This window comes from Strigops habroptila, chromosome Z, assembly GCF_004027225.2.
Source record: "Strigops habroptila isolate Jane chromosome Z, bStrHab1.2.pri, whole genome shotgun sequence".
Classification (NCBI taxonomy): domain Eukaryota; kingdom Metazoa; phylum Chordata; class Aves; order Psittaciformes; family Psittacidae; genus Strigops; species Strigops habroptila.
Window position 1 is genome coordinate 82,481,801 of NC_044302.2, and position 23,784 is coordinate 82,505,584.

The following is a 23,784-nucleotide window of genomic DNA, read 5'->3' on the forward strand; positions in this document are numbered from 1 at the left end:
AATTGTAAAGTGGTAGCAAATTTAATCAGGTGAGATGAGAAGGCAATCCCAGACTACGCTTCAGTTCTCAGGATTGGATTTGTACAAGTAATTCATAATCACTTTCATAATCACTACCAACAGCTTAAGAAATCTGCTTTCAGGAAGAGACCTTAAACCTCTGCAAGCAAACACGCCTTTCTCATCCCTCCTAGGTCCCTCTCCAAACTCTTCCAACAGCTCTAATCAGTCAGAAGCATTCTTTTACAGTCTTCAGCTAGCAATCACATCACTAGTTTAGGTGACCCACCTTCACTGCATTTCCTCTTGAAAATAAAAGTGAAGATAAAACTCTTGACAACTTTACAAAAAAAGATGTACGCTTGTTCTGGGAAAGAATCCTAGTTGTGGCTGCATCTACAGACCAACAAATTGATATCCAAATAGAACTATTACTGTTATCAAAAAGATACTTACACTGTAATAATATCGAAGTTTCCTCAATTTCAACCTACAGCTTTGTAATTTAAAGCTGTACCATTATAATTCTAAAAGAAATTCCTATGTTTCAAACAAAACAACTTCAGATCTCCACTACATTTTCACATTTAAAAACATCAAAAATACTCACCCCACACACCTGCAGCAAAAGATTTATTCTGGTTTGGTTCCCTCTCATATTCAGGGTTCAAAGATGGCTGAAAGAAAGTTCCACCATTATTAAAAAAATAATTCTTGAATTCTAGGACCAATGAAATAAAGAACCACAATGGTATCGGCAGTATGTCCTCTGCTGACAAAGATTTTTAAACGGAGACAGACTAGACACTTCTCCCTGTGACTCAAATAGGTCAGCGTTCACCTGTTTCTCTTTCCCAACAAAACATCGCAGGCAGCAGTCAATAACATTACATAAACTGCCCAGAGAAAGCAAAAAACAGTGATGTACCGTTCTTCGAAGAGGAAGCTCACCTTCCTCTTACATTCTACAATTTTACATTGAAGCACAGCATCTCAAAGGGCCATTGGTAGAAAGATCACTTTGTTAGTACTTCAGATTTCCAGTAAGGTAACTGTGTAGAATTTAATACATACACATACCACAGTAAACTGGAACCCTACTGTAGTTTCACTTGAACACTTAAGTGACAATAAAAAGCATATGATAAAAACTGGATATAAAAAGAGAAACAAGTTAGTGGACAAATGACTAGCACCCTCTTACTTATGGGTAGGGCGATCCCTTATATGATGATCTGAAACTGGTGAAATCTCAAGAAGTAGCTTGTAATGGACAAAACGGCACTTAGAGAAACAATGAAACCTTGTTTATTAAAATTGAAATTACAATTAACTTACAAAATCCTCAGCCTCAAACTGCTTGGGTACTCCTCTGTCTTCCTTCTTCCCAGTTTTGTTATCAGGTACATTGTTTTCATGCAGTCCTTGGCCTTTTCCACAGTGGAAAGTGCTGGCACGAGCACGGGAACCTCCACCATAGTACCCCCCACGATGGTTTAAATTTTCTGTAAAATTTCTGCCTTGTGAACGCCAACCATTCTTCTCTTTTCTTCCAAAATACCCTTAGATTTTGAAGAAATATAATTACAAACAACTTAGAAGAATATTCTACTTTTGCAAAATTATCAGAGAAGATAAGTCAGCAGCTCTATACTCTGGGATGCAATATTGACATAAGCAGCAGGGAAAAATCTTACAAAACAGTGCCGGAGAAAGAGGACAGTAATCCAACTGTAAAACAGGTCAACCTCCTTGATGAATGACAGCTACTCACTCATATATTGGTGGCTAGAATATTAACTTGACACTTTTCTTCTTAAGAGAGAAATACACCTGGAAGCACACTACTTTAACCAACCCTAGTCCTCACATCCTCTCCCAGAAGATCAGTATTTCCATTACCTCTATTTTATTACACAATAAGAATTTAGCATAGGAGAGCTATCATAGAATCACAGAATACCAAGTTGGAAGGGATCTCAAGGATCATCTGGTCCAACCTTTCTTGTTGAAAGCACAATCTAGACAAGATGGCCCAGCACCCTGTCCAGCTGAATCTTAGAAGTGTCCAACGCTGAAGAACCTAATCCCCCGGGGAGATTATTCCAGTGGCTGATTGTTCTCACTGTGAAAAATCTTCCTCTTGTGTCCAATAAGAATCTCCTCAAGAGTATCTTGTACCCATTATCCCGTCTTTGCCACGAGACTCCTTGTAAAAATGAAGTCCGAGTCTCTATCCTCTTTGTAGACACCCTTTAAATACTGGAACATGGTGGTAAGGTCTCCCCTGAAGTTTCTTTTCTCAAGGCTGAAAAAACCCACTTCTCTCAGCCTGTCCTCATAAGGCAGGCTTCCCAGTCCTTGGATCATCTCTGTGGCCCTTCTCTGCACTCTCTCCAGCCTGTCCACACCTATTTTGTATAGCAGGGACCAAAACTGAACACAGTATTCCAGGTGTGACCTGACAAGTGCAGAGTAGAGTGGGATAATGACATCTCTAACTCTGCTCGTGATCTCCTTGTTGATGTAACCCAGCATCCTGTTGGCTTTCTTTGTCACAGCAGCACACTTGTTCACTTATATTGACATTGTTGTCCACCAGATCCCCAAGTCCCTTTCCACAGAGCTGTTCCCCATACAGGTAGATCCCAGCCTGTGCTGCACCTCTGGATTATGTTTACCCAGGTGCAAGACCTTAGATTTGTCCTTGTTCAACTTCACCACCAGATTCTTTTTTCTAGCTAAAGTGCTATAAAGCAATGATACAGCTTTAAAGTATTCAAAATGTTCCATGAAAGCTAAATTATACCTCCACTAGCCCGTCCAACGTTAGGATCAAACCCATCTGAAGAGTTGTGTCTTCTGCGATTTGCTTCATAACGATTCTCTGTGCACGAAAAATTTTCAGAATGTTTCTCAAAATTCAGTGATGACTGTAAAGGAGCACAAGCAGTAGGACCTGAGACATCTGATTAATAACAAAACTGAAGTATCAGAACTGTAACATGCCCATTACTCATGGTATACATGCAATTCATTTTTAAAACGACCCTGAATGACAGGTAATGCAGCAACCCTAAGGAATGCCTATGTTCAGAGCTATGTCACCATCTCTCATGCTAGCAAAGCGGAAGCTGTATCTTCTGCCCCAGGACACTGAAACAGAGCCAAGGACCACACTTGTGACACAAGGTAAAAAAAACAAGTGTCTGTTTTGTTTTGGCAGCAGGACAGAGCACAAGTGACGTGTTGCAGCAGAGAGAAAATCTAAAAAAAAGGTAAGAAAGGAGAGCAGGTCACAGCTTGGAAGGCAGAAGAGAAGTCTGAGGTCTTAATTTGGGTCATCAGAGAGTACAGGAATGCATTCCATAGAAAGCAAGAAGTCACTTCCACCAGAGGCAGCTGTATCCAAAAAAGGCCCAATTTATTAGTCTTGTCATTACAAATTAATAAGGCACATGCAACTAGTTACGAAACACAAATAAAATCTAAAGTCAAAAGCACACCGATTCAATTAGATGTATACAAATATACTTCAAATTATCAGCTTATAAGTAGGCATCGCAGAAATTTAAAGAAAAAATATTTAATCTATCAGTAGGAAGTACTTTGGAAACTTAAAAAATCTTACACTGAGAATAGCACTCAAAGATGAAAATACATCCTGACTAAAACTCATACCTAAGGGGATTAAAGCAAAAAAGATCCTGTCTTATGGCAGCTGTCTTCCCTGTTAATTCTATCTGGCTTTACTATTTTAACACTGTAAGATGTCTTTCCCTGTTCCATCTTGAAAATTCACAAATAAATTTTCATTCCGCAAAAGGAGTGCTTAGTCTTACTGCTGTTCACACCACACATCTCCCAGCAAGCAACAGCAGAGGGCTGTGTTACCCAGCACTTCCCCGCCACACAGCCAGCCTTTGATGCAGATGAAGCAAAGCCCCCTTCCCCCCCAGCGGACTTACTATGCACATGTATGTCAACATGCACCAGAGATCAGCACATCCCAGGGCCATAAGAGCTACAAATGCATAAACACACAGCTATGTGGAAACGTACTGTGTCAGCAAACTAAGCTTAATGAGAAAGTATGAACTTTACTGCACCCAAAGTATCAACTTCACTGCCTGAAGCTCGCTTCCTTTCTAGACTGAATAACATTCAGGACAAAAAGTACAGCAGTAATGGTGTTATGTCTGAGAATGAAAGCCCCAACTTTATTTCAACAGTTATTACGGTACAGAACTCAAATGAGGGGTTGCCCTCTCAACTTGAGAGCTGGGAAGCGAATTATTTCCTTGACAAACTTGGAGGGAGAGAAAAAACAGAAAACCACAAGAAACTATCAAAATATCTAAGTAGTTCAAAAATTATGACAATGAATATCAAACATTTAAGTAAAAAAAAAAAAAAAGAATCCTTATAACACGTTTTGAATAAGCTGCCAAAAGTTTCAGAAAGCTGCAGATCTGTAGATGACGATGACATTTTGGAAGACAACTTCATGCGTTCATTTACATGCAACAATCTTCTAATACTGCCTTTGTAACTTAACTTTTTTTTGTATGAACTTTAAAGAACGATCAAATTTTCACTAAGTATAACTGACAGCATTTCATACATAGTGTTTGAGTTGCACAAGACATAATGAACCTGAAGTCTCTATACCGTGCGCAAAGACAGTGCAGTTTGCACTTTCCCCACATGGTGGAGGTATTAGCCCATCAAAGCTCTTGTGGCAGAGATGACCATACACTTTGTCATCAACAGGAAATCTATTGGCACTTTCTGGAAGTTGAGAAATTATCCAATTTCAGCCAGCCAGGAAAGCAAGCAAGCAACACAGATTTCTGAGGTATAAGAAGTAGTCTTATTGCCGAACATATAGTAAAAGTTTGCAAAAATGGAGTTTACCAGTCCACCTGCAATCTTCCCGTACACATTTTACAGCAATCCTCTCTGAAAAGTTTTGTCTGTATCCCAAGATGGCTTCACTATTAACAGTGCCTTCCCATTTCCATCTGCCCAACTGCAATACTGCACTGACACAAAAATAGTAGTTCCAGACCTGAAGAAAAGCTACTTAGCAATGGATACCCAGCTGTAAGTGGACTTTGCTATTAAGTGTCAGGGAGATGATATTATAAAAGCTTATCCTTAAAAGGCAATCATCAGCAATAGGTAAAATGGATTTCAGTCAAGCTGTAATCTGTACCTGTCACATTAAGAAAGCTCATTCACAATCCCAGCTTCCTGGCATCAGGTTTTTGTAATGCTAGCCTTTACTTACGTAAGGAAAAGCCCCAGCTATCCAGGATCGAGGGGGAAATCAAGCTCCTACAGATGCAGTTTCTCTAAGTGCCTCTTCAGAGAAATAAAAACTGACAGGGCAGAGTTTCGTTTCTCCTTCTCAAGTCTGAATGTCGTCGATACCACAGCCTCACCCCAGCTCCATTATGCATGAAACATGAAACACCTTGCCTTCCTCACCCCACCTTTCCTCTTCATCTCCATCCCTATTATCTGCTCTTCAGATGCTATGTTGATATATGGGAAGAAAAAATAAACATCTGTTTTAGGAAATGGAGAGGAGAGGGGGCCATAACATTTAAGACCTATCTTAAAGAAGAATGACAGGAAATGCTTCATTCTGTAAACTAAGAATGACTACCCATTGGGTAGGACCAAAAGACTTTGCAAGTGTTTAATATCCAAATATGCTGTGCATCACAGAATGCTGATCACTGAGGAAAGAGGTAACACAAGCAAATAAGCTGCATTTCAAACAGGTGAAGTACAAAGACTACAATGGAGAAAGCATACAACTGCAGAGATTTCGGAAGAGCTTAAAGAAAATCTATCTGAACTTCTTGAGGCGAGGTGCCATGGAAGAGAACAGGATCCACAACATATGCTTTCAAAGGTATTTCACACAATTCAGGAATGAGGTGACAAATACAACCCATACCTCAGATACAGCTGAGTGGTATTGGAGTAGTTCTGGAACTTTTATCCTGCTGTATTTATACTTAAAGCATGCAGGAAAAGCTTTTCCAGCAGATTCTTGAGATATGTGGTAAAGATTGTTTTGTAATTGTGACACCATATTTAACTAAGATCTGATTACTTTTCCAATTGAAAACGTATTAAAAGTAAAAAAGTATTAAATTATATTTAAAATGATTATTAGTATATTATTATTAAAATATTATTAGTATATTATTAGTGTTGAATTATATTAAAAGTATTAAATTATATATGTATTAAATTAAAAGTAAAAAGCCAACCAGAAGGAGTTGAACGTATCAGAAATCAAGTACAACAGAAACAGATCACAGGAACCAATCTGTAACAGATGGGCTCAATGTTCTCCGAACAGCAACTGAGTTGCTGATAGACTATAGGAAAGCTGTAAGAAGCTAGCTAAGTCAGTGTAGAAGAAACGTAAGTAGAGCAATATGAATAAGGACATTCAACGACCTGACAAAAAAAATGCATGCATGTATGGACATGTGTATAGACATATGTAAGCAAAGCAATGGGATCACAACTAATACTGATAACTATAGTGAAGTAAGACAGATAGCTAACTGTGCAATTAAAAATAGCTCAAGCCTAATTCTGTAAATTTATAAAGGCTAACCTTTTTCCATGGACATGAAAGACAGCAAGAAACTTGTATAAATACATTAAAGTAAGGCAATGCCACTTTCATAGCTGCAGATATGGATATTGAATTCAAAAGATTATAATGAAGAAAGGTCTACAAACAGGGAAATAGATCACAGGAGTTTGAATATCCAGCGCTGCCTCTCCTTCTGCATTCACGCAAATTAAGAAAGATTAGGATAGGCCAGAAAAAAAGAAACATTTATGAGACAGACAAACTGATGACATCCTAGAATATTTACAAATCCTGAAGATTCAGAGGTTGCTGTTTTCAAGCTAACTGTCCCATTGTATAAAGGAACAGTAGTCTAGATGAAACAACCAGAGTGAAGATGCATAACTAGTTTAAAGTACTACACTCCACCAGTAGTAACAAGCATCCCACCAGCAAATGAGGAGCCATTTCAGAAGGTCTATTTCGAAAGCTTTTTTTTTAGTCACTTTGATGATAGAATAATACATGTGTAAAATTTATAGCACACAGAGCAAAATCAGAAGCAAGAACATCAAGCGCATGCCTCTGCCTTGGTACTTCTAGCACAAAATAAAATAATTAATTTTAAAGTCCTGATGAAGGCAATCTTAATCCAATAACAGCTCTCATAATATGGCCAGGCACATGCATCTTTCCATGAACTCAGTTCAGCTGCTCAAGCAAAACACTCTACTGAGTATGAGCTTTACAACCACAGCACAACTACTTAAATCCCAACAAGAAGACTTGCTAGGTAACATGTTATCACCCTATTCATAGAGAGATTTGCATTTTCACTATGATTGAGGTTATGACATCTAGACTTCTCTAATAATGAGAGTGCCTCTTCAAAGACCAACAAAGAACATACCTTTGTTGATGATGGTGGAGTAGGAAAATTAAGCCAGGCTGGAGCAAAGTCATGCTGCGCCATTTAGGTCCAATCTCTCCAAATCAATGAAACAAGGCTTCAGCACCTCATGGCAAGTCTCTGTAGTTGGAAAAACAAGACATAAATACTCTTCAGATGCTTATGTTACAAAAGGATTACACTTGTGCTGTTTCAATTATTATTTCCCTTTTGCTTTCTGATATGATTTTCTGACACAGATCTGGTTTAGAATCTAAGTATCCTTATCTCATTTCTAGCATCACATTTGTGCTTTTATTATCACAGTGTCACACTAATGACATATATTGCAGGTATCATGAAAATACAACTGTAACATTTCATCCTTTATTTCCTCTTACAAATGGAATGAAGCATCTTGTGTAAGGTCTGATCCAGAAATCTGTGGCAAAATTAGCTTGTTGAAATAGTTTCTGGTACTATCTAGAATGGATTTCAGGAGGTATTTCATTAATTTACTAGAAGAAGCTGATTTAGTTAGTCCCTAAAAGTTAGTCTCAAAGGCTATGTTAAGTTTCCTTATGAAAAAAATAGATGCTCAGGGCCACCACAAATCCCATATTATCTCTGGATTCAACAGAAACAGAGTCTACATGTCCAAAACCACTGTCACATCCAATAAAATTCTTTAGTTTGAAAATGACCAAGAGGAAGTAACAGTTTAAGATTAAAACCCAAGAATACTTTTTCTACCCCACGCTCTCCCCATAGGTAGAAAAACACCTTTCAATAAGCAAGAGAATGCATGATGATATGAACTATATTACCTGAAGCTAAACTATGGCACAGAAAAGAAAGAAATCGATAAAACACTGCCTGCTAGACACTGAAAAATTGCCAACAATGCAAAAATATTTTAAGTATGATACACATACTACTAGAAATACAGCTAATAAAAACATAATGAACACCCACATGCATTTCATAGGGAGACCCAAATAAACATGTATTCCCCATCTCTGCTCAACAAGGTGCAGGTCTGTTAAGTGAGCACTTTAAGGCTGCTGTAATGTAAGCATTAGTAAGAGCTGTGTAATCTGAACTTGATAACTGATAATTATTGTTGTATTTTGGCCTGAACCAGGCTTTTGCAGATTTCCAGTGACAGATGAGAATGTTCCAGCTTCTAAAAGGAAGCCTAACAGATTTGTAAGCATTCAACTGCACTTGGTTGAGCTGCCAGTTCTTTTTTATGCTGTGAGCTCATACTTAGGTTTTTAGTTATCTCCAATACCAGAGTTACATTGTAAGGTAAGATGTACAAAATAGACACAAGTTTAAAGGTATGTCTAACCCCAATAACGTTTCAAATTACTCTGTTGAAGTCATCCAACACTCTCCTCTAAATTAACCTCAACAAATATTCCAGAGAAATTTTCTAAAGAATGCAACTATGTCAGACTACTAAAACACAAATGAAGGAAGTTCTAGAGTCACAGAACCAACACAAAAAATGGCTTCTCCTTCTAACAGGAGCCAGGTTCACTTTTATCTTCAGCAGTAGCATAGAAACAGAAAAGGGTGTATGTTTACAGATGAAAGAACACAAGAGATGCTACATTAAGAAACAGCAAATTAAATGTGAGCAGAATGCAGCTTGTTATTTTTTTCCTCCTTCCCTCAGATACAGTTCCGCTATCCAAGCAGGAGAATCATGAAATCTTTAGAAAGGATCAAGACAAGTATCAACACTGGAAGATAAGCATAACAAGAACAAAATCTTCATTCCAAAGCACTTACAGTCCGAAAAATGAAGGGAGAGATTAGGTATATACCAAATAAGAACAAAACAAAGGATACAAGCTCACCAAGTTATTGGTGAATTGGTTATTATGTATGAGACAACAAAGGCACCAACAATGTGATTTCTTAATAAACTCAACTTACTGTTTTTAGAAAACTAGTCGAGCTTCCAAACACTACATATCCAACTGCCATGAGAAGAGTTTATTCCTACTCACTAACACGTTTACCTTTCACCTTTTCCACACAAATCATGGGCTCAAGCAAGATTTGGTGATCACCAAGTATCTGAGGACTAGAAAGGTGTTTTTAACAGCTTTGTCCACAGCTCACTGATACTGGGTGTGTATTTCTTCCTGCAAAAATTATTCTAGAAGCAGAATCAAGTCTTCGTCATGTTCTCAGTTCTTCAGCTAAAAACTCTAAAAAAGGTTTTTGATGGTGCTGCTTTATCAGATGAGTCAATCCCTTTCCTGCAATGCCTTATAATGAAGCAGTGAAGACAAAAGGCCTGGGCCAAAATTACACAATACTCAAAGTCAGTAGCAGAATATCCGTAAATTTCAATAAGCCCATAAAACAAAAAATCTTTTAGGCCTAATTCTTCCAACTAGTTATGATAAAATAACAGTGGTAATAAAAGCACAGATGTGGTTTTAGAAATCTATCTGACCAATTTCACACGTTTACAGTTAAAGACTACCAAAAAAACAGCCATTGAGGATACCAATCTCCACACCACAGAAGCCAAGAAAACACATTCTCTCATCTGATTGCGCATATTATTGGTCTGGCAATTAGACATGGGAAAATCGAGTATTTCCACTATTCAACCTGACTAATAGGCAGAAACACCCTAGCCGTAATTAAATTGGGAAACAAACAGCAGATCAGGAAAGGACAAATAATAACATCTTTTTTTTTAAACTCAGAGTACATAGCCTACTCAGCTTTAAGTTGCCAGTTCCATGTTTTACCAGGCTTCATACAAATGCTTACAGATGCTAACTTTCTCATGTTGCCAACCAGTTTTTCCTAGAATGTATTTTAATATAAAAACATTTTCATTACAAGCATGAGCTCTGTTTTGATGATCGACAGCTCTGAGATACTCTTCATTCTCCAGAAGATATTTTTGGTAAATTGAAAACAGATCACAGAAAGTGAGAACAGGCTGCCAGCAAGACCACTCTGCTGCCACAGGCAGGATTTACTATGTTTGAACTCTTCATGATCAACCTGGTTGCCAAACACCAGTTTGTTCCTTCCTTGCTTGCTTTCCAGCCTAAACAGACCAACAACTGAGACTACCACATTATTCTGCAACACATCACATGACCAGGAAGTTCCTTCTATTAGGTATTTTTTCCTGCTATTCAGGTCCATTACCTAAGCTATCCCCAGCAGTCAAGGACTTTTCTGCATTGTGTCCCCCAAAGCACTTGCAACCTCTATTTAGATCTATAGTAGCTACAAATTTAATAAGCAACCATTCTATTTCATAACTGAAGTTATTAATAAAAGTTCTGGAGAGACTTCTCTAAGCATTTACTGATACATCCTTCCAGCTTGTTATCAAACAAGAGCTGCCTTTACAGAGACTGAGGAGCCACTAAGGCAAATAGGTAACACTAATCAGCAATTTACTTTGGAAGAACACTTCTGCCTTTCAGAAACACGGAACTACTTTTAAATTAAAAATAAACAAACAAAAACATTCAAAGCATTTTAACAGAATTAAAGTCAGTACGCACTCATACAAGCATTTACAAGAAACTGCTTTAATTATAACAGATGTGAAGAACCCATTTGTCTGCCAGCAAATCTTCTCTTACGTACACACCACACAAAGGATCAATTGCTGTTCATTAACACTGATAGAACAGCTATGTATTCCCAGCATTAACACAGTTATCAGAAGTAAACTTACTAAGATAAACACCACGGATCCAAACATGATTCCACTGCTTTCAGAAACTCTCTTAGTAGGACCAAAATTTAACACTAAATGTTTAAGTCATCATTCCCCAGTAGCACAAACTCAAAATAGATCCACCATTATTCTACTAAAGTGTCATAAAAGCTAACCAACAGGCTGTCTATTACCAAAGCAAAGCTGCACAATTCTAGAAAGGTAAGCAATATTTCAGTATTTTTTTTCTCACATTTTAATAAAATCTGTGTAATTTCTTGCAGTAAAACTAAGAAAAAAACAAACACCAAACTCTTTCCCCCCTCTATTCACCAGGTAGCTCTCATTCTCATACCGTTTGTCCTAAACTAGGAACTCCTGCCATGACAACTGGCAGTGACAGATTTCACCCTCCTTCACTCCTAAAAGACAGGCAGACTGACAATACATGGCAGCAGTTTCTAACAGGTAGTGAAGTGTGAGAGCATTACATGCTAAGCATAGTGCAGAACTCTAGCATCTGTTAGTCCAGCTTGTATCTCTGCACAGCACATCAGAAATGGGAATACAGTAATACACTGCAGTCACATAGCAGACTCATTACAGAGTAACTGTAGAGTTACTACAGACAGAGTGGGGTGGATTTATTAACTCAATTTGCTGCAGTGCTAAGCCAGGAAGCAGTTGTGCTGCCAAAAGTTTGGAAGCAAAAGAACACGGCAAGGAGTCAGACCCAGGCTTTTTTTTTTTTTAATTCCCTATGCCAGGCATATGTAAAATGCTGGAAACAATTAGACCTGACAAAGCTTTAAAATAAACTTCCAAAGTCTCCAGCTCGAAAACTTATAATCTAACCTGACTTCCTTCATATACTAGAAAATCATATTTCCTGCACCACTCCTGCTAACACAACGGAACAACAGTAATTTCCTTTACAAATGTCTTCAACCTGGCCTTAAATGTATCAAGAAAGCAAAGGCTACTGAGGACTGGAATAAACTGGTTACACAAAAGAAATAATGTAAGTGATCACTCCTCCTCCTTTATAAAGATGATTGCTCCTTTATCCAGAATTATTCTAGCTTCACTTCCATTCATCAAATCTTTCCAGCAACAGAAACCCTCTCTCTACTTGTCTACTTACGCAACACGAAAATACAGCATCTTTGGAAGTGCAAAATATTCTTGAGAAGTTGGGAAAGTGACTCCCATGAAAACACATCTCAAAAGAATCTCTGCACTGGCTGCACAGGTGGACATGAGAGCCCACAGACAGGGGGACAAAATAAATAATCTTCTGGGATATTGCAGGGGCAGAGAACAAAGCAAGTAGATATAATCAAAGCATTCTGAATATTAGTTCCATGTTTTGTTTTCTATAAACGGGTCAAATAACAAAAATTAGCCTTTTTATTAAAGTACAGAATCCTGAAAGGACTATGGCATACGAGGCAATATGCATTCACATTTAACTGCTGTGATATTGGAAGACTATTTTCATTATTTGGTTTAAGTAGTTCTAACAAGAGAAAATGCATTCACTATCACATTTTTAATGTATTTAACTATGAATTCTGTAACAATTTTGCAACTCATAAGAACTAAGTGTAACAACAGGTAACCTTACCTTTTCACAGGTCTGCACTCACTCCAGATTATAGCAGGAATGTCTCAGCAATTCAACACTTCAATTTATGACAGACAGAGTTATGAACTTTAAGCATCACATTGTAACACGGCAGCATTACCTTGTGTCTGTTTTGTCTGGTGCAGTGCTGTGTTTTGTCTTTAGTCTGAGCATAACGTTGATACACACCAGTATTTCAGTAGTTGCTCAGTAGTGCTTATTCTGATGAGCACTTTTCAGTGTCTCATGCTCTGCCAGTGAGGAGCGGCACATGAAGCCAGGAGGGAGCAGACAGGACACCTGATCCAAACTAGCCAAAGGGATATTCCATACCATAGAACATCATGCTCAGTATATAAACTGGGGGGAGCAGGCTGGGAGGGGCTGCTCACTGCTCTGGGACAGGCTGGGTATCGGTTGGGGGGGGCAAGCAGTTGTACTGTGCATCACTTGTGGTTTTTTTCCTTTTGGGGGGCAGGGTTTATTCCTTCCCCTCTCTATTTCCTATTATTATTATTATATTTTACTTTTATTTCATTACTAAACTGTTCTTATCTCAATCCATGCGGGTTTACATTTTTTCTGATTCTCCTCCCCATCCCACTGAGGGGGAAAGTGAGCAAGCAGCTGCATGGCACTTAGCTGCCTACTGAGGTTAAACTATGACACTTGCAACATCCTTCAGAAGGCATTCTGCCTCCTCCTGTCCCAACGGCTTGCAGTCCCACCAACAGCATTAACAAAGATAGTCTCCCTCACCATTTTCACCTTCACATAATCTTACATGAGGAAAATTGGTTTAATTGATTTCTAATTTAAAATCTGGAAAGTTTCCAAAAAAAATAAAATATAATGTCCAGAGAATGTTCTAAAAGACTGAGGACCAATTCACACTTCCTTCGAGGATCACCTAGAGTATCAGCCTCTCCCCATAGGAAAGATGCTCTAGTCCCTTAATCATCTTTGTGGTCCTTCGCAGAACTCACTCCACTAAGTCCACATTCTTCCTGTACCAGGAGCCTATAATGGGAGACAGGGCTCCAAATGTGGGCTTGACACGGCGGAGGAGAGGCGAAAGATTAACTCCCCTCAACCTGCTGGCAACACTCTTCCTAATGTAGACAAGGGAGATGTTAGGCATATTTGCTATGAAGATGCATTGCTGGCTCACGGTTGGCTTGCTGTCCAATTGGACTGCCAGGTCCTTCTCCACAGAGCTGCGTACCAGCTAGTCAGCCCTCCCCAGCATGTATTTGCACATGCAGCTACTACTCCCCAGAGGCAGGATTTCACATTTTCCCTTAGCTGAACTTCGTGAGGATCCTCTGTCCAGTTCTCGATCCTTTCCAGGTTCCTCTGTATGGCAGCACAAATATTCTAGAGCATCAGGCACTCCTCCCCATTTTGTATCATCTGCAAACTTCCTGAGGGTAAATGCTGCTCATTGTTCACGATTTTTATGAAGATGTTACATAGTTTAGCCTCTAGTATTGAACTCCAGGATAAAATAATAGCTTCCTCCAAATGGCTTTTGTGCCACTGATCAGAGCCCTGGACAGCTGGGCCTAGCCATTATGCCAGTTTTTGCTAAATCTCATCACTCACTTTTCTACACATACTTTGTCAGCTTTTCTATAAGAATGTAATGGAAGACAATGTCAAAAGCCTTACTGAAGTCAGGACAACCACCACCCGTCACTCTTCATTCATCTACCAAACTAGTCACCTCACTGTAGAGGACTACTAGCTTGGTTTAGCATGATTTTCCCTTTCACTCACCTTCCTGTCCTTCATGTGTTTGTAAATGTTTCCAGGATAAGTTGCTGTACCACCTTCCCGCAAACTGAAGTGAGGCTGATCGGCCTGTAGTTCCCTGGATCTTCCTTCTTACCCTTCCTGATGACAGGACTGACATTTGCTGTCTTCTAGTACCTCTCACAGTGACCACAAGATCTCTCAAAGATCATAAGGAATGGCCTTGCAATGACACCAGCTGGCTCCCTTTGCACTCATGGGAGCATCCTGTCAAGTCTACAGATTTATGTATACCTTATTTAAGTGTTCCCTAACCTGATCTCTTCTCCACTGAGGGTGGAGAAAAAAGCATAGCAGAACTTTAAGATGACAAGGACATGAGATCAGAGATCATCCCCACCCAATTTTAAGGGCACGTTGCTTAACTTGTCTAACCAGTATCCAGCTGCCAGAGGAAAGACAGTCCCACTGGTATTGAAGAGATCCAACTTCAGAGAGGTCTCTTCAAGTGCACAAAATAAAAGTACTTCCCTAGCCCAGAAAGCTGTCTTAAATACTGAAGACAGGTTTCATTACTGTTGTCAAGATACCTTTGGTAGCACTATTTGTCTGAAGTACCAGAATAAATAAAAACAACTTTGCTTTTTCATAATGTCCTAGCATGAAGAAACAGATACAGATGGTGACATCACTACAGTAGGAAAAAAGCTGGTCAGTATAATAGTAAAATAGGCAAAACACCTACAATCTAAAAACTTAATTTACTAACAGATTGTATGCTTTTGGCCATCTTATGGATTTAACAAATTAAGAAATATATCAAATTTAAGTGGAGCTGACCAAAACTTTTACCGAAGAGGAGAAAAAAAAAAATTATGCTAAAATTGGGGGGAGAGGGTGAGGAACAAGAACAGCTGAACCGATCTCACCAGAAGCTAAAGACAAGGAAAAATAGTTCTGCATTTTCAGCTTCTATACTTCTCATCCTCTCTCGATAGCCTACGTTATTTTTCAGGAAGCAGTTTCTGTGCCACTGGGTAATTAAGAGATTGTCAGAAAGTGATTAAAATAAAAGGCAATATAAACTCAAGTAGCTAGGAATACTTGAAGCTTGTGAGTGGAATTGCAAAATTATTAACAGGAAAAAAAAAGCTTGAAGCCACGAATTCCCAAAGTTAGAAGGGAGATAAGAATTCAAATTTCTTGATGCTCCCTGAAGACCAGTTTACAAATTCAGTCTAATGATTTGCATAGAGAAACCCACGAACAGGATGTTAAAAGCGCATGGATATATGCACATTCATTATTTTCAGGGAAGTCTGAGATTAGCATGTGTGCATATCGAAGTGGCACATACCCACGATCTCTCACCTAACGCCTCACAGCTTATTACTATTGTAACTACAGCACACCACAAACTACTTGTGGAAACCTTAACTCCAGATACACACTTGTTTGACAACCCATCCTCTCCTTGTCACATAAGTTTTAGTATAATATTTATAAATGGGGAGAAGGCTGTGTGGAGACCTCATAGCAGCCTTCCAGTATCTGAAGGGGGCCTACAAGGATGCCAGGAATGGACTCTTCATCAGGGACTGTAGCGACAGGTCAAGGAGTAATGGGTTTAAACTTAAACAGGGGAAGTTCAGGTTAGATATAAGGAAGAAGTTCTTTACAGTGAGGGTGGTGAGGCACTGGCACAGGTTGCCCAAAGAAGTTGTGAATGCTCCATCCCTGGCAGTGTTCAAGGCGAGGCTGGACAGAGCCTTGGGTGACATGGTCTAGTGTGTGGTGTCCCTGCCCATGGCAGAGGGTTGGAACTAGATGATTTTAAGGTCCTTTCCTACCAAACCATCCTATGATTCTATAAAAGAAGGCTTTAAGTCATCGAAATTACAGCCACTAGACTACACAGTCTCTCTTCTTCATAAACAGAAATGTTGAGGACTTTTCTCAAACTTATTAGGCCTTTAAAATAATCCACTCCATCAAAAATACTTCTTTCTGCCACAAAACACTTATTTTTAAGCAAAAAAAAAATGTTGTGATAACAGATCCTTCCCTGTTGTCAATAGTCAAGACTAGCACTACTTATAAGGCGTTAAATGTAAGCTTTAAACAGTAATTTTGTTTAAACCCTAAAAATCTCAATTTTCATTACCCTTTTAAAGACACAGATTAGAGATCTTCTTTACTCTGAGATTCATTTAGTTTGAACAAAGCAAAATAAGCTAAGTCCAAGTTTTTATGCTATCCAAAATTTGCATGTTAATAAAACAGGAACTAATATTCAAAACCTAACACAACCTTTATGAAGTTTGCAAAAATGGAAGCACTTCCACTGATCCCATATCACTGCAAAAGCATGATAACTACTTGAACTGATGATTATTTATTTTCTTTTCTATGTAAATGCATAGCCACAACAATAGAATAAGCTTAAATCTTTACAACCAACCTTTTAACACTTCTAAGGGAAAGTGTGCACGCCACGCTCACCACCACATTTCAGCGCAGAAGACTGTTTATGGACACATAATTTACACGCAAGGTTAAGTTTGGGTATGGTAACTCTCTGAAGTTCTTTGATTCTCTGAAATTTATTGTGAAAGATGCACACCTTTTACAAAAGGAAAGGGAGCTGAACCTTTAAAGGTCTTCTCTCCCTCTGATTCAACAAAACCTAAACAGTTCTTAACAATTCAGCTGAAGCCTCTTCTTTCTCCACATTGCTACTGCAGAGCAAGTAAAATCTCCAGTTTTAGTCTCACTGTCTTCACCATCCAATACAGAACTGTTCTGATGAGTATTCTAGCACTGGACAATAAGGGAAAAAAAAAGAAAATATCCGTATTTTTTTTTAATTTACCTTCTTGCCTCATCTTTTAAAAAGAAGTATGAGAACCAGGGCTTCCTGCAGAACACCAAGGAAGGAACGAGGTCCTCTCTCAAATTTGAACACTTCCAAAATCTTATGAAACATCCAGGTATGATAATTGCATGGAGTCAAACTGTAACAGTCCAATTTTTAACCACTAAAGCCAACACATTCTCTAGTACAGCCACAGCCCTAAAACCTAGCTTTACAGTGCCTTAGCAAAAAACAAACAAACAAACACCTTCATTTCTACTTAGGGCTCAAATTCCTTATGTGAGAGCGAATAAAAAGAGCCATGCTTTGTTTCGCATAAGGATCTAGAATGACAATGGACCTAGCGGGACGCTGTTCTAAAAATCCCAACCATTGTTCTTTACCGTGTAGCCTCCTTTCTGTATATAGATATGGTTCACAAGCAACAGGATTTACATCACTTTGTGAATCATATATTAATGTCATGATGAATAGCGAGTTTGGGGCCACAACAACCAAAACACCTTGTAAGAAGTGTTTCAGAACAGCTGACTTTGATGAGAGTGCTCCAATAACCATCATTTCTACAAGTTGGGTTTTTCTCCTTCTTGCACTGTACCAAAATGTAAATTTAAACGTAAAATGTATTTTGTAACACAGTGACTTGAAAGTAAACTACAACCAGGTTCCTTCTGCTTGAAACTCTACACACTTGCAGTACCATTTAGCGCAAAGCTAGATAAAGGCTAATCGCTTGCCGTTTGCAAGGTTCGAAGTCCAAAAAAACTGAAGTGGTGGTGCAATAACATCGCCACCCCATTCAGCATACATTATGTAACAAATTCACCAGGAATTCTTCTGCACTTTGGAGTTTTCACAAGGATCTGAAGAAAAGGTAGTGGAAAAAAGTAGCAGGTTTGACAGATCCTGAGCGTAGAAACCAGAAAAACTCTATTTCAGCTGTTTCTCTGACTTATTAATGTTCACGCAAAACAGGAAAGGAGGCAATTTTGGAAAAGCTGATAGCACCACATAGGGCATTATCATCAGTTTCTGTGTAATACCACTGCTGAAACACACGCAGTAACAAAAACCCAAACAAAAAGCATGCCTAGTCTCATTCAAGCTCATTTGTAATAAGGTCTGCAAGTAGTTCTCCTTGCAAGAGGTAATTTACTCCTAGTACTAAAAAATAAATAAAAGCTACTTCCCCAAAAGTTAGTGATGAACTCCCACTGTCACACTGTTTTATCCACATATTTTAAACAGAAGAATCTTATTAGAATGGAGGAAAAAAAAGGAGCCCAAAATATATTAACTTGTGAAGTACTAACAAAGCTAAATATCTACACGATCTCCCTGTATCGTTTTACACATGTAATTCCACTTAAGCTTTACTGTAAGTATAAACTCTGCTTACTCTTAAAAGCTTCCACCAACAGATTTTTCACACAGCAGAGTAACCTACACCATTCAAGAGAATTTCTCAATACAAATGTACCCATTTTAGGATTCTACCAGAATAAACTCATCAGTAAAACAGTGAAGCTGCTGACAGTTATTCCAGTACAAAAGCTATGTTTACATCAAGGCTTAAAGCATAAGCTCTTGGGGACAAGGACCTTATCTTCATAGCTGTCTGCAAACCACTTAACAAACTGTCATCACTATGCAAATAAAAACCTAAAGAAGGAATTAAAATGGACCAGCATGCTAGGCATTTTCTCCTCAGCAGGCCTCACCCAAGCATGAGTTTTGCTTAGGGTACAAGGGCATAGCTGTAAAACACGACTGAATAGACACACAAATAAGAACAAATGCACTTCCCAAAGTGCAAACATAGTGAAAAGAAAAAAGTAATTATCCTCCCAGCAAACAGAGATGTAAAGACAAAGTTAATTTAACGAAGCTAAAATGCAAACTCTTCACAATATCCAGAAAGGAAAGAGTCCAGATAGAGATGACACCCAAAATAGTAACTGGGGGATGCAGCTCCTGAATTTCAGTGAGAGCCTCTTGTGAAGAAGTATCTCACAGCACTGAAAGTTAATAGCTTGAAAAAGGAGACACATCACTTTCTCTGGGAGTTAAGCAGCAAGTACTTGTATTACTGTTGTTTGTGACCATACAATAGACAAAAAAGAAAGAAATGGCCACTCACTGAACTCTTCCCATTTACCAAATGCTTCCAAATAAAACACAGATTAATCCAACTAAAGGAATGAGAAGATCATTCTTCTCTGTTGGTTTGGTTCCTTCACATATGGCTCAGTTCATTCAGTCAATCCCCAACCACACTGAGCTCAATATAGAAGAGCCACAAGCCACAGCCACAAGAGATTACAGAAACCGCCTCCTGTTCACATTCCACAGTTCCCATGTTTTCAAAACAACAAAGCTGAAATAGAAGTTAAATACCAAAACAGCAAAGCCACCCAAAGAAAGCAAAATACCGAAGCTATACCAACTTTTAGATACTGACAAGACAACACACAGATAGAAATACTTCAGTGAGCCCCAAAATTTGTAAAACTTGCTGAGATGGAAGTCTTTAATCTGTGGTCAAAATAACAAATTACAGGGAGGGAAACACTTTAGTAATCTTTAGACACAGCTTCATGTAAGTACATAAAACTTTACTTTTTCTAAGTGGCTTTAACATATGCCATCTTCCCAAGCATCTCTGCATTGTCCTTAAAGAAGAACATTTTTGTTTTCATCACTACTACTAATACTTCAGTATAGCAGCAGCTCTGAAAAAAAATTTTAAGAGGTGGCAACTATGGTAAATATGACACCTTCACCAGATAGTTTAAAGTCTATCCAATAATGCTTTAATTATTTAAAGCTTTATGAATAATCAAGGTGGGGTAAGGGGAAAAGAATTTAAGAAAAATCAATACTAACTTTTGAATTATGTTGTTCTGTCCATCTTAATTTTCTTTGAGACAGCAGCAATTCAGCTGAATGCAAACCTACAAGAAAAAAAAAAAAGCTAACATATTAATTTCAACACTTAAACTGTATCTATCTTCAGAAACATCTAACCACTATGGGAGGAAGGGGACAGCAATACATCTAAAAATGACATGTAAGATTAGTTAATTCACCCCTAGATTTTGTTTTGAATCGTTCCAAAAAGGTAGAGGTTTTTTGTAATGTTATGCTTGCAGACCAGACTCATTCATTCCCATTACAGAATAGGAAATTACTCTGAACCCAACCTTAAAGTATCAACACATTAAAAAGCTAATTTGCATAGGCAGTAAACTAAATTTTGGTAAAAAAAACCTGGCTTCCATAAGTGACAAAGAACAGAGAAGGAGGGGAAACAAAACCTACATTAGTACCTTCATGCTGCAAAAAAATGTAATACAAATGGAAAGACTGAGATATGCAAGCCATCCAGCAGACTTCTTCAGTAAGCATAATAACTCACTGCTGAGATCACAATATTAACATGAAGGCTGTTACCTACGGATACAGTCTTGATGTACCTATTTTTTAATCTCCCAGAAAAATCACACTCCTACCCACACATTTCTCCTTGTACCTGTATTCTTCAAATTGTTAAACAATTATTGTTAATTATTAAAAACAGCAAGTAAAAATTAGATTCTGCAAGCTCATTTCAACATTCTCAAAAAACCCAACAACCCCTGGGCAGTAAACGTTACTGGTTTAACCATTCTACTGATAAAATGTTTATTCAAGCGTAAACTGATTTATGAACACTACACCACTTACCTAATCCAAGAGGACCACACAAGGTGTTAGTACCTCGTGGTTTATATTTTTCCAGTTTGTTTTCCTTGAGATAATATCCCCAGTTCTCGTTGATACTACATTCGTAACTGTTCGACATAGATTTGACCTCACAGAAATCAGCTACCCATACTTCTTGCTTACAGGTTCCTCAAGGCTGTTTCCAAAATTTGTCAACTCTGTCTTAGAAAGCTTTTTTTTATCCTCTGGCAGCTTCTTCTCTCGTCTATTCCATGTGCATATCACTATAAGAAGCATCAGCTCCAGGTGAAACAAATACACTTTTTACACCACAACCTGTGAAGCTGAAAATCCAGATTTCACATCTGAACTGTGGAACACTTCCTAGCTTCACATAACAGAGACATTTGTAAGCAAGAGCTATCTGGATACCTCCATATTGCTTATTGGCAACAACATTTTTCAAAAAAAAATAAAAGAAAAAATGATAAACAAGCGTCTATTAGAGTCTTCATTTAGAAAATAGGTCTCATTGCAAAATGACAGAAGGCTATGTCAGAAAATCTGAAAAGTAAGATCGGGAGAAAAATATCTGCCATGAAACTTCTCAGTAATGTCTACAGAGTGGCTCAGGCTGCATTTAATGTGGAGTCAGTCAACAAAACCGGTTATGCCTCTGACTCAGACAGAATACTGCCCAGAACAAAAAAGTATTTAAAAGCAAGAAAGCACTTTATTTTGGCAGCTGGAGTATTCAGAACTTGGTGAATTTAGCCATATATCCCTGCCATGTGGACAACAGTGTCCAAGGGTACAGTGCTCGGCACTGCTAGAAAGAAAAACCTCACGACTTCCACTTCGCTTCCCAGATGCCTAGTGACTATTTTCAGGACGAAGCACTTGGACAAATTATCGCAGGGCAGTGTCCGGTATTCCTCCGCTTTCACAGGTCGCAACTGCAGCAGGTCGGTTTCCACCGCTCTTCCTCCCTAGCAGCTGAAGCAAAAGGCTGCGAACATCCAGGACTCTAGCTGTAATCCGAACTGCCTACGGTAAAAAGAACCAGAACAATCAGTTCTCCCTCCTGAAACCTGAACTGGCGTTACACACACAGACGGCTGAGCCTGGCAAAGCAAACACATCCAACCAGGGGCCGAACGCGGGTACCGCTGCCTCGGTTAAACCCTTCATTCATCCCGGAGAAATGAGCATAAACCCGTGTTTGCGGGAGAACGCTGCCTGTCAGCCAGAACGTTCTCCTGCCTCCAGCTCCCGGGAGAAGGGGAGGAAAGAAGGACGGACAAGAGGTGGGGTGGGGACGCAGGAGAAAGGGCATTTCTCATTTTATTGGAGGGATGAACATCTCTGCAGAAGGCACCCGTGAGGGAAGCGCTGACCTGGGCCAGGGACACCGCGCAGAGGCACTAAACGAGCCCGGGGAGCGCCAGGAGCCATCGGGGAAGCCCCAGCGCGCCTGGGGGAAGCCCCGGGGCGGCCCGCCTCCTCAACGCGCGGGCAGACACCCGGCTCCGCCGCCGCCACCACCGGCCTCTCTGCTGCGGGGCCGCGGCAGGTACCGGACAGGGGGGCGCTGGGCTCGCCGGCCCGCGCTCGGCATTCGCCCTGCGTCCCCGGGGCCTCACACCGCCGCCGCCGCCCGCCCCACCGGAGCGCCGGGGGTCGGCTCCCCCTGCCCTCCCCGAGGGCGGGCCTGGCCGCGCGGCGGGGTTACCAGAGGGGACGGGACGGGGCGCCCCGCACGCCACTGCCGGTGCCCGGCCCGGCGCCACCAGAGCGCGGCGGGGGTGCCCCGGGGGGAGAGGGGGGGCCGCGCCCCGGGAGCCGCGGGGGACACGGGCGCGAGGGCGCCGCGCGCGCGCACGCACCCACACGCGCGCACTCACACACACACACGCACACGCACACACACACCCCGCGCTCGCCTCGCTCTTAAAATGGCGCCGCTCCGAGCCGCAGTGCTCCGCGCGCGCAGCCCTCGCGAGAGCCGCCGCGCGACCCCGGGGCGGGGCCTTGCCGGCCGCGACCCCGCCCCGCCGGCGGGAAGCCCCCCGCCCGTGACGTCACGGAACGATCCCGAACGTTCCGCGCGAGGCTGGGAATTCCCCCCGCAGCGTTCGCGCCCCGCCCGCGGGAGTCCCCGGCGCCGCCGCCGTAATGAACCGTGTAGCGGCGCGGCCTCGCGCGGCGCCGCCGCCCCTGCCGGCACCGGCATCGCGATGAGGGGCCGAAACGGGGCACGGGGGACCGAGGCGCGGTGTCGGGGGGGAGTCCCGCTGCCACCGAGGCGGTTATGGGAGGACGGCGGGAAGAGCCGCGTCCAGCGTCCTCCCGCACCTCGACCCGGCCGAACGCGATTTGCAGCAGTAGCGGGGCCGGTGGGGACGGAGAGCGCCAATAAGCGCCGTTTGATCGAAGGGCAGAAAACGGGCATCTTCACCCAAGCGGCAGAAACGGCTTCAGCTTACGAGCGTACGAGAGGAAACGCGCTGAATGCGCTTGTAGTCCTTCGGCGCGTGCCTTTTTTTTTTTTTTTTTTTTTTGGAAGAAACGCGATGGATTTCTGTAGGCTGGGAAATAAGCGTCTGGATTC

General features: G+C 40.5%; 1 protein-coding gene across 10 annotated transcripts in view; it reads right to left on the minus strand.

Annotated features, from left to right (window-relative positions):
- The window catches only part of GPBP1 (GC-rich promoter binding protein 1), a 34,936-nt gene extending 11,742 nt beyond the window's left edge, over positions 1-23,194 (minus strand). For 2 of the 10 annotated variants that reach the window (XM_030469951.1, XM_030469945.1), the window contains exons 1-7: positions 23,106-23,194; positions 21,195-22,220; positions 20,355-20,422; positions 7,518-7,637; positions 2,810-2,933; positions 1,339-1,562; positions 611-677 (exon numbers count right to left, since the gene is read on the minus strand). In XM_030469951.1, coding sequence (XP_030325811.1) covers positions 611-677; positions 1,339-1,562; positions 2,810-2,933; positions 7,518-7,580 — 478 coding nt within the window. In that variant the 5' untranslated portion in view covers positions 7,581-7,637; positions 20,355-20,422; positions 21,195-22,220; positions 23,106-23,194. The other 8 variants (XM_030469947.1, XM_030469952.1, XM_030469950.1 and 5 more) reach the window with 8 other exon arrangements.
- Positions 23,195-23,784: the final 590 nt, after the last annotated feature.